This window comes from Gekko japonicus, unplaced genomic scaffold (genome assembly GCF_001447785.1).
Source record: "Gekko japonicus isolate JY-2015 unplaced genomic scaffold, Gekko_japonicus_V1.1 scaffold568, whole genome shotgun sequence".
Taxonomy (NCBI): Eukaryota; Metazoa; Chordata; class Lepidosauria; order Squamata; family Gekkonidae; genus Gekko; species Gekko japonicus.
Window position 1 is genome coordinate 901,125 of NW_015169190.1, and position 12,112 is coordinate 913,236.

Sequence of the window (12,112 nt, forward strand, 5' to 3'; positions counted from 1 at the left end):
AATACAGAAGAAGAGAAGAAGAGATTGGATTAATACCCCGCCTTTCACTACCCGAAGGCGTCTCAGAGCAGTTTACAATCTCCTTTCCCTTCCTCTCCCCACAACAGACACCCTGTGAGGCAGGTGGAGCTGAGAGAGCTCTGAGAGGACTGCTCTTAGAGAACAACTCTGAAAGGACTTGTGACTGACCCAAGGTCACACCAGCAGCCGCATGTGGAGGCGTGGGGAATCAAACCCGACTCTCCCAGATTAGAGTCTGCTGAAAAAAATGCTACCATCTACCTGTGAAGACGTTAGTAGGCAGGCAGCCAAAATGGGGAGGTGGATGAGGAGGGTATTTGGCTGGACATGATCAGAACAAGCCAAGTTCCAGCAGCACTGCCAGTAACTCAAGAATTTGCTTTGGACACTGCTGGTGGCTGCAACAGGTCTGGGAAGCTACGATGGGCATACACCATGTCTGGTGCCTTCTCCCGTACCACTGCCCCCAGCAGTCCTGCCAGTGCCTCATGTGTTACGGCACAGATCTGGTCCTGGGTGCCAATCAAACAGCCTAGCGTGTCAGGGTTGCTTATGCCTGTGACACAGGTTAAGTATTTCGGAGCCACACAAAATGGAGACTTTTCCTGCAAGACTCGTCTTTTTTATTCCAAAAATAAATATTTTTTTCTTTTAGTCAAATGATTTCAAATGCCATTGTATAATCAATAAAGGGAGGGAAAATTCACTTCTTTGGAAGCTGTGGAAAGTTGAACAGACACAAGCTCACGGACACTGCCAACAACGCCGCCAATCATTTGAAGCCGACTGATACAAACTGAGAAAGCAAAAAGGAATCCCCTCTTACGACACAGGGCTATAAAAGGAAATCTTCCCCCCCCCCCCCAAGTTGAAGTCTAGAAGGCACATGAGTGGGACCATAAAACGCAAATTTTTTTGCGGAGCAGCAAATACGTTTTACACATTATATTCCGAGAGAAAGAGATACTGTGGAGCTTGAATCAAGTCAGAGAAAGAAGATTAAAAAAAGAAGATTCCTTTGTCAAAGAATAGTTAATGACTGGGGGGGGTCAGAAGAGGATTTTTTCCTCTTCTTGGTTTTCTTTTTTGGCTCTTGGCAGGGTCGCAGGTGAGCGGGAAGACCCAAAGTTACAGAATTCAAAAATGGCGTCATTCGGTTGTGTTTGGGCGGGTTGCCACGTAAACGAACACCACGATCAAAAGCACGACCACGGCCAGCGTCGGAAGCACCACGGTCGTGACTTGCTGCCGCGCTTCTTGCATCGCCTGCTTCCTCTCTTTTTTATCTTTGGAGGTCTCTTTTTTGGGTTTCCCTTTCAGCTGTCTCATTCTGAGCCGTTGGGCCTTTCCTCAAGCCGAGCTGGGGGGAAAGGAAGCAAAACGGAGTTTCCGTCCGGCACAACCAAGACAGGCCTCGTCGAGCCGAAGTAGGCCTCTGCTTTCGGTAGAGGAGACCCTGCAAAACAGAAAACCCAAAATAAAAATGATTCTCAGGTGGCACTGAGGTAACTGTTCAACAAGGATCTTAGGGTTTCGTAGTTTTGTGGGATGCATAAGAATCCTGTTAATGGTCTACTGTTTATACAGGAATTGCTGGACGTAACCCACAGAACCTGTTTATTCCTCTCAATAGTAGAATCAGGGCTACCATGGGGAATAAATATAGAAGAACAATCTACTTTAGGGGGTTTGGGTGGGCTCCAACAAAAATGACAAAGTTGAGGGAGATGGGGAACATCAGTGACATTATGAACAGAGTTAGACCCTCCTACATCCCTTGACGTCAAGGGGCTTAGCATGGTGTAATTCCGCTTAGGTTCACACTGAAGATCACACCACCCACTATTGGATCATATTTATTAATTCATAGAATCACAGAGTTGGAAGGGACCTCCAGGGTCATGTAGTCCAACCCCCTGCACAATGCAGGGAATTCACAAATACCTCCCCCACCCACACACACGCCCAGTGACCCCTGCTCCATGCCCAGAAGATGACAAAAAACCTCCAGGATCCGCAGCCAAACTGGCCTGGAGAAGAATTGCTTCCTGACCCCAACGTGGCGATCAGCATTTCACTGGGTGTGTAAGAAAGGGCCACGAGAACTAAGCACTGATGCAACCCTTCCTGCCCTCCCTCTCAGGATCTGCCTAAGTTCACAGAATCAGCATTGCTGTCAGATAGCCATCTAGCCCCTGTTTGAAAACCTCCAAAGAAGGAGAGCCCACCACCTCCCGAGGAAGTCTGTTGTTCCACTTAGGAATTACACACCTCCTTCCCTGAAAGAGCTCGGCGCTGCTTAAGGAGAGCTCCCATCCAACACATACGGCCTGACCTGTTCTCACGTGTCCCTCACAAGACCATTCTTTGGCCCATATACTGTGAGAGGTAGGACGACAAAAGCCAGAAGGAAAGATAACACAAATATTCTGAGAATGCACAGCCTTTTATCCTAGCGATATAAACATCTATACTTGGTTTACACCCTGCCTTTCTCCTCAGTGGCAACCCACCATTATTTACATTTCTCCTCTCTTACATTTTATCCTCACAACAACCCTGTGAGGGATAGGGATAGGGATTGTGGGATAGGGATTGCCAGCTCTGGGTTAGGAAATACCTGAAGATTTTGGGGGTGGAGCCTGGGGAGGGAGAGAGGGAGGGGTTGGAGAAGGGAGGGGCCTCAGCAGGGTACAAGGCCATGGAGTCCACCCTCCAAAGCGGCCATTTTTCTCCAGGGGAACTGACCTTGGTCATCTGGAGGTCAACTGTAGTAGCGGGAAATCTCAAGGTGTTACCCTGGAGGTTGGCTGCCCTCATTTGGGACTGGCCCATGGCACTCCAAAACCTCCCATGGGAGAGTGGGGATTTTGACCCCGGGCCTCCCAGATCCTAGTCTGGCTATAGCCACTGCACCACAAACATCAGAAGTTCTGGTCAGTACTACAAACAGAATTTTGATGTCAACCCAACTGGGCTCACACAACTGAGGAGGGGGCTACACAAGATGATGACGATGATGATGAAGAAGAAGAGGAGGAGGAGGAGGAGATTGGATTTATACCCCACCCTTCACTACCCAAAGGAGTCTCAGAGCGGCTTACAAACTCCTTTCCCTTCCCCTCCCCACAACAGACACCCTGTGAGGTAGGTGGGGCTGAGAGAGCTCTTGACAGAAACTGCTCTTTTTCAAGAACAGCTGTGCCAGAACTATGGCTTGCCCAAGGTCATCCAGCAGGTGCAAGTGGAGGAGTGGGGAAATCAAACCCGGTTCTCCCAGATTAGAGTCCGCGCACTTAACCGCTACGCCAGACTGGCTCTCAAGAAGAAGAGATTGGACTTACCCTGCACTTCCTGAAGGAGTCTCAGAGCGGCTTACAATCTCCTTCCCCTCCCCACAACAGACACCCTGTGAAATAGGTGGGGCTGAGAGAGCCCTTTCAAGAACTGCCCTTGAGAGCACAGCTTCGAAAGAACTTATGACTGACCCAAGGTCACACCAGCAGCTGCATTATTTATTTATTTTATTTATTTTTTCGCATTTATATCCCGCCCATCCCGTAAACGGGCTCAGGGCGGGTTACAACAATTTAATAAATACAATAAAATTTAAAACAGATCAAAACATATAAAAACAGTAGTCATGCTTGCCATAGGGAGAATCTGGCCCATAGATGTAACTAGCCGGTTACCAGTGGGTGGGAGATGGCAGCCTTGTTGGGGCCATTTGTGGATGCCCGCTGCCTCAGCCAAAGGCCTGGTGGAAGAGCTCCGTCTTGCAGGCCCTGCGGGATTGAATAAGATCCCGCAGGGCCCTGATCTCAATAGGGAGCATGTTCCACCAGGTGGGGGCCAGGGCAGAAAAAGCCCTGGCCCCGGTTTAGGCTAGGCAGACGTCCTTTGGGCCAGGGATCACCGGGAGATGTTGACTCTCAGAGCGTAACGCTCTCCGAGGTGTCTATGGGAAGAGGCGGTCCCTTACGTGTGTCAGACCCAGAAAAGAAGACAACATGTTTCTACACCATGGGACAAAATTATTTGTTCCTGCTTCTTTTGGATCAGGATGCCACTGAAGATAAGCAAAAGTATCACTTATTAGCCCACTTTAATTAATCAACAGCTGTGGCGATCAATTTTTTGACAGCTCAACTGGAAAGTCAAGAAGGTTGGAAATGAAGAAATTCCTCATTGAGGTGTTTTGAGTGAGACGGGGAAATCTCTTTTCTGTAACTGTGAGTGCAAAGAAAGTGCTTTTTAGCACTTCTCCAAAGCATGCAAACTGCACGTAACTTTCTACCTCTTTGGATCCTCCAAACACCAGGTTCCTTGAAAGAAGGTGACCTTCCCGCTATACAACACCTCTGTTCCTCATTAGGTCTGATATTATAAAGTTATATTTTTACAAAGTAAAGCTATATAATACTTCTTGTTAGGACCAACCCCCCCAAAACCAATCCCTATAAAATAGAAGACATGAGAGGGGTCCAAAGAGGCTGCTACAGGGGAGGGGGGTGTCTGGAGCCCCCTCGAGCAGTTTGGTGTACTGGTTAGGAGCTTAGACTCTAATCTGGGAGAACCGGGTTTGATTCCCCACTCCTCCACGTGCAGCTAATGGTGTGACCTTGGACCAATCACAAGTTCTCTCAGAGCTGTTCTCTCAAGGGCAGTTCTCGAGAGAGAGCTCTCTCAGCCCCGCCTACCTCACAGGGTGTCTGTTGTGGGGAGGGGAAGGGAAAGGGATTGTAAAATGCTCTGAGACGCCTTCAGGTAGTGAAGTGTGGGGTATAAATCCAATCTCTTCTCTTCTCTTCTAGCATGTTCTTCCTGGTCTAGATATGCAACAGAATGAAGGAGGCAAACTCTGTGGTGGCAGGATTAAGCTTATTTTCAGAATGTAGATGGGAAAGATTCACATTTTTAATACTCCCACCCATATAAAGACTCCCACTAAATAAAAAGATATTAGTACATCAGAATGAAAGGTTGCTGCCAAGTTCTAACTAGCACAGAGTAGTGGTTCTCATAAACCCACCCTGGGTCTATGTGTGCTTACTTTGTATATTGTTTAAATTTTAAATTGTAATGGCCATTGGCTACACAATAAATTTTACTACTACTATGTGTGCTTACTTGCATGTTGTGTGCGCATGTAAAACGTGTTCCTCTTCTTCGAGCCAGCACCCCAAATTAAAAACCCAGCCTCCGACATGACTTGGGGGACACCAGTAAAGGCTGCCTCTGAGCATGCACAAAGGGCAGAGATTCCCAGTTACATCTGCCCTTCTCCTGTGCGTGACTGTTTAGTGCAAGCGAGTGATTAAGGCACGCAGGGCAGACTCTGAATCACAATCCGCTCTTTTAAACATGCAAATTTTGTTGTGGTAGATTCAGCTAGAACACAAGACAGGGAAAATACTATCAAGTCTACTGGTTACAGATCTAAGGAGAAAACCAGTAAAAACATAACACTAAGCTGAACTTTATAAGGCAGAAGAGTTACCTCTGACATCCCTTCCTGGATGTTTGTGAAGCAAATGCAAATTCTGGCCCCACCTGCTCCATGCAGGGGAAATCCAATCTCCAGCATCGGAACAGACTAATGGACGTTACCAATCTTTTACCCCTTCCTGTCTTTGCCAGTGGAAAGCCCCACGTCCCAAATATCTCAATATCCAGATCAGGTTTTACAACAGCTATCCATCTTACCCTCCGTGACAGGTACAGCAAATGATTCTCTCACAGTGAAAATGCATTTCTGCTCTCTTTAACCTCTTGATGCATTTTATGGCTCTCTTCCCTGGGTAAGCAAGCAGCTGTCAGGTTCCCAGGAACTCCCTGGCGCACTTCAAGGCAGCTTGCATCTCCGAGGCAAGACAGTGGTTAGCGTCAGACTAACATCTGAGAAACTCTGGTTTGAAAACACACACACACACGCTCGTTGGGAGATCTTGGGCCAGCCTATCTCACACGGTGGTTGTTGTGAGGGTGAAATGGAGCAGAGAGTTGTGTCGGTTGCTCCACACTGGGGAGAACAGCAGAGTATAAAGATCTGAATTAAAACCAACAAACAATGTGGATGTTACAAAGGAAATGCAAATCCTTCCCCCCCACACACATACACTAAGTTTTATAGCGGCCACAACAACGCTGAAGGGAAAGGAAACAGAGTGGGCCAAAGAAGGACCATATTCTTTTCCTTCACAACTATCTACATTTAAAACAAGCTTAGCATAAGAAAATGTATTGTGTTAGCCATAGGCCAACACAATACATTTTCTTATGCCAAGCTTTCTTTATAAAACAAAAGCTCGGCATGCCCACCTGGAGGTACACACTTGTCCCAGCTTGGGTTCCCTGCAGCCACACTGCAGCTGAGGGGAATGACTCTTTTTTAAAAAAATGGAGAGCCCAGGTGGTCTTGGAACGCCACCATGGGGGAAGAGGGGGCCCTGCCTTCCCTCCCAAGTCGTTCTGCAGTGCCAAAACACTGTGGGGAGTTATTTACCCATTTTTTCCTATTCCACGTGCACAGAATACCCCACATGGAGTTGGAAACCTGGACCAAGATCTTTAAAAATGTTAACGTGTAGTTTGGGCCTCACAGTTGCGTGCAACAGGGGATTTTGCCAGGCCTGCTTGTCACGCACGGGGGAGAAAGAGAGAAGAGAATGAATTTATACCCTGCCTTTCACTACCTGAGGAGTCAGAGTGGCTTTTTTTCCCCTCCCCACAACAGGCACCCTGTTGGTAGGGCTGAGAGAGCTCTCTTGAGAACTGCCCTTGAGAGAACAGCTCTGAAAGAACTTATGACTGACCCAAGGTCACACCAGCTGCTGCATGTGGAGAAGTGGGGAATCCAACAAAGTTCTCCCAGATGAGAGTCTGCGCTCCTAACCACTACACCAAATTGGCTCCCCTCGGGGAGAATGGAATTCCACTTCTCCCCTCTTGTGAAATTCCATTCTGACACAATGATTAAAGACACAAGAGGTCCCTTTGCATGCCGTCACCCCTCTGTGGGGTCACACTCTACGGGGAGCATGTTTGTGTGTGCGTGTGCATGTTAATACCCCAAAGACCCACCATTCAGAAGCACAGCTCAAGTGCCACAAAACATTCTTAGAAACCAGACAGCTATTCCCATACTCTCAGTGGGGAGGGGGGAAATTACCATAGTTCATCACCCCCTCGACATTTCTTCCAAGGTTACCAAACTTGTGTTCGAGGCAGGAGCTCCATAAATTCCAGGCAGCCAGGCAAACGAGATAACACAGCTAAAGACTTAATGGCAATAATGAGAATTGAGTATTCTGTCGACAGAGAGCCCCTGCTGCCGTCTTTGCTTACAAGGATTCCCAAGTAGAGGTCTGTCAGGTCTCCTGCTGATAGGCAAGGCCAACGGGCAGAAGGAGGGAGCATACATCTTGTCGTTGCATGCAGACACGTTGGGCATGCATTATCTCGGCAAGACATTTGGGGAGTAAGAGGGCTTCCTACAGACCCGAGCTGCACATTTGCCTGGCAAGGGCAGCAGTGTGGAAACTCATGCTTAACCGGAGGGTTCCTTCCACAATTTTTTTTAAAAAAAAAAATCTGGAGAAATGTATTAGCACCCGGGCATCTCTGATGAACTAAACTGTTCTTAGGAGCACAAAAATATTTGGGAGGCTTCTGTCTGGCTTAACAGATTTAACACATTCAAGACACATGGGTGTATTTGGAAGCATACATAATTGCACACATCATTACACAGTTGTGCACCGCACAATTCCCAGAGGCCATGAGCTGAAGCAGGGGTGGATGACCAAACAGTCCTGAGGGATAGCTAACTTCTGATATGCAGAAATTTTGCAACTCTGCAGAACATCTGCAACCCAAGACTGAATTGTGATCTCTTTCGACCCAATCATGTGCACGTTTTTTTCGGAAATAAGTCACATTTATGTTCAGTGGAGCTTACTCCCCAAGCAGGACTTTTTTGGTAGAAAAAGCCCAGCATGAACTCATTAGCGTAATAGGTCACACCCAACAGCAGAAACTCATTAGCATATTAGGCCACACCCCCGTGCCTTCCCTTGGCTTGCCCGGGCACCCTGTGGCTGTGGGGAGCCCAGGCAAGCCCCCCCGGGAAGGGAAGGCAGTTTAAACTGCCTTCCCTTGGCTTGCCTGGGCACCCCACGGCTGCGGGGAGCCTGGGCAAGCCAGCCCTTGGACAGGCCAGGGAATGCACGGGGAGGCATTTAAATGCCTCCCCGATCCTTCCAGGGGGCCCCCTGGCCCACCCGTCTTGGAGTCACTGGGGGTGTCACTCTCCAGGCCTTCCCTCTGCAGCCACGCACACGGAGAGGTTTTGGCGGTAGTGGGCGTGGCCAATTCGGAAGCCAGCCAGAACTCCGTTCCTGTGCGTTCTTGCCCAAAAATAGCCCTGCTCCCAGGTAAGTGTGCCTAGGACAGGGGTGGCCCAACTTGCTTAATGTAACAGTCGCATAGAATAAACGTCAGATGTTTGAGAGCCACAAGACATGAACAAATATCACACACACGTTTTTATTGGGAAATATGCAAATTTGCTTTTGATTAACATTAAATTAGACGGTGTGAAAGAGCCACGTGAGGCTCCCGAGCTGCAGTTTGGCCACCCCTGGCCTAGAATCACAGCTTTGGAATCTCCACTACCGTTGTGATTTTTAAAAATTCAGTTTCTACAACGCCCCATTGTCATAAACAACACTGTTTGGCGTGCACGGCTCCCCTGACCTTGGTACCCTGACCAGCCTGGTTTCATCAGATCTCGGAAACTAAGCAGGGTTGGCCGTGGTCAGTACGTGGATGGGAGATCAGCAAGGAAGTCCAGGGCTGCTATGTAGAGGCAGGCCATGGAAAACCACCTCCGAACGTCTCTTGCCTTGAAAAAACCTATGGGGGTCGACTTGCCATAAGTCAGCTGTGAGGAAAAAGGACCCAGCTTAAAGCATGTGGGGTTCTGAGGCCAGCTTGGGAGGGGGCGGAGCCTTCTCAACAGCAGCCCCAGTTCTTCGGAATAAGCTCCCATCAATTCATCTCCCTTGCCAGTTTTGAGGACATAAAAACAAGCCACGCTTTTCCCAGCCAGACTCTGGGAATCTTCTGGCTTTAAGTGATTAATCTCCACTGCTGCCAGTCGAATTAGGATTCGCTGCATTTCTCTGAATGATTTAAGATGTACTGTCCTTCCGGCCCCCCAAGTACTGGACTGTCAATTTAGTCCAACAGCAGTGGAAGAGCAGCAGCACTGTTATAAAGAAGTCGTCCTTCAGTAACAGTACGAGGAACAGAGGTCATTTCGGGGGGGGTCGCGGGGGATCGCAGTTCCCCCGGGTGAGGTATGGGGGGCGGGGCACATGATGAAGCCCCGCCCCCCACTTCCGGCCACCCCGCTTCCGGCCTTCATTCCTCCAGGAGGAGGCAGGAGAAGAGGGAGGGTAAGTTGCTTCCTCCCTGCCTCTCCCCACGCCTGCCTGCCTGGGGCCAGGGAGGGCCTTGGCGGGGCTTCCTCGCACTCCTGCCAGCCTTGCAGGTCCACCGCTGGGCCCCTCATGGGGCTCGGCAGTGGAGCTGCAAGGCCGGCTTGGCCTTATGACACACTTCCGGTGATGTCAGGGGTTGTGGCCTTATGACACACTTCCGGTGATGTCAGGGGGTGTGGCATATGCTAATGAGTTGTGCTAATGAGTTCCCCTAGCTCTTTTTCTACGAAACGACCCCTGACGCGGAAACTAAGAGGGGAGGGAGGGGCAGGGGAGCCTGCGTGAAAACCCCATAGAAATAAAAACAAGGCGAATTACCCAGCATAACTTAACCATGCCATTACCTGGCCCCTCTTGTAACTACCCTCAAGCAGAAGGAACGGAAGAAAGGGATATTGCTTTCATCCTGAGAGAGGTTTGCTCAACCACACTCCCCGGGTCCCTCTTTCTGAAGCAGTTAAGAGGAAAAACAGAACGAACCTTTGCTTCGGGAGGTGAGGAATTCAAAAGGACCAGCTTTGCTTTGCCTTGCCATTGGCGACCAGTTGAGGAGAACAGAAACCTGAAATCAGGCTGTTGTTTTAAGTCGCTCAGCGCTGCCTACTTTGACTGGCGGCGGCAGCTCTCCAAGGTCTCGGGCAGAGGCCGTGTTTCCTGCCACCCATGGACTGAAACCAGGGCCACCTACATCAACGGTTCCCGACACGGTGCCCACCAATGGATTTCCTGGCACACATCTGTTTCTTAGACAAAGCAACACTTCTGCAGAGTGAAGAGCCAGCCTCCTAGATCTCCTCCAGTTTACTGGAGCAGGGGGTGCTTCAGAAGAACACGGGACGCGTGCCCTGTTCTGTTTGCAGTGAACAAAGCGACCTCCATTGTAGGGTTGCCAGGTCTTACCTGGCTGCTGGTGGAGGGGGGGGCTCCCTCTTTGTCCCCTGGAGATGCCACAATGACATCACTAAGAAGTGACATCATCACACGGGGCACATTTCAGGGGGACACCCTATCGTTTGAGGAAAAACTCTATGGTAACCACAGAGTTTTTCCTCAAATGATAAAGCGTCCTCCCCCGCAACATGCCCTGCACGATGACATCACTTCTGGGGGCGGATGGGGCTCTTTGGGGGCGGGGTTCCCATCGCTGGCCAAATCGGGGCCAGTGGATCGGGGCTCCCGAAAGCAGGTAAACCCCTGCCCCTGTTCAAGCAGGGTTGCCAGCTCTGGGTTGGGAAATACCTGGGGATTTTGGGGGTGGAGCTGGGGAGGGACCTCGAATATAATGCCATACAGTCCACCCTCCAAAGCAGCCATTTTCTCCAGGGGAACTGATCTCTGTTGTCTGTAGATCAGTTGTAACAGCAGGAGAACTCCAGGCTCCATATGGAGGTTGGCAACCCTACATCCAAAGCAAGTGACAAAGAGTATGATTGTGTCGGGGGGAGCAGTTTTGTGATAATCCTCACTATCAGAACAGAAATGTTCCAGGTACACCCCATTTTCACCTGTAAAAGGCTGGAGGGTGTGAAACACCACAGCTCCACAGTGCAACCTCCACAAGTTATTTTAATTGTTTATAACTTGCCTTTTTATTGTAAGTCGCTTTGGGGGACCATTATGACTAAAAGATGGTCTAGTCAGGGAAGCAAATAAAAATAAGCAAGTTGAGAAGGCCTTGGCCGGAGGGCGGTGGGGAAAGAGCAGAAGCGCTTTTTGATCCCGTCAGAGTTCTAGAAGCTTCTGTGCTGTGGTTAAGATGAGCGACAGCCACGAAACGTTGACAGCTCTCTGGCACACAACTCGGGACTTTGAAATGTGGTTTAATCAAGCATTGTGCTCTTCCTGGGTGAAACAGGTACAAAGTCTCCCCCTTTCCTGGCTTCGTAACAAGGAAGGAGAGATTTGTAATCAAGGTATTATTTTTTGCCGCACGTTACAGCATGCAGTGTCGCTCCCAATACCGGCACGTGCCTGCTGAGCGAACAGAAACCTGCAGAAACTGAATCCACCAGCACAGAAACGTGGCAAGTTACTGGGGGGGAAATTACAGCAAGCTTGTTCTCTCTTTTTAAAAAAAATATATATCTCAGGACCCGCAGTTATCTTGACAGCAGAATCCAAAGCAAACTAAATTGCTAAGATTTAGAGAGGGGTGAATCACAAGCGTCCCTCTGCATGAGAAGACAGACTCTGAAAGAATATTCCACTGTTCTCTCCTAAGTAACAACATAAAGCCAGTCTCTGGGGATATCCCCCCCCTTCCTTCTAATGTCACCAAGACTCCAATTTTGTTGTTGAGTACAGTCAGCTGCAATATTGGTGTGTTTAACCAGCAATGTATGGCAACACAACGCTTACTGTGGGAAAGGAGGATAAAAGAAACCTCCCAGGCCAGAGACTCGCTGTAGTATATAACACAAAAACAGGCGCGTTAAGTAATGTATTACAAATACTTGTAATAAAAAATTAAATCCACATATCTATATATCTAATAGCCAAGTTGCCCCCTCCATGCGGATATCTAAATCCACACATCGGGGGCACTTGGGGGGGGGGGGGGGGGAAATTTTCCTGCACATTTGGGG

The 12,112-nt window shown here is 49.1% G+C and overlaps 1 protein-coding gene across 2 annotated transcripts in view; it reads right to left on the reverse strand.

The window, feature by feature from the left end:
• Window positions 1-218: 218 nt before the first annotated feature.
• SMCO4 (single pass membrane protein with coiled-coil domains 4) overlaps window positions 219-12,112 on the reverse strand; it is a 20,052-nt gene continuing 8,158 nt past the window's right edge. For both annotated transcript variants that reach the window (XM_015416227.1, XM_015416228.1), the window contains one exon: window positions 219-1,477. In XM_015416227.1, the coding sequence (XP_015271713.1) occupies window positions 1,171-1,350 (180 nt within the window). In that variant the 5' untranslated portion in view covers window positions 1,351-1,477 and the 3' untranslated portion in view covers window positions 219-1,170. The remainder of the gene's footprint in view (window positions 1,478-12,112) is intronic.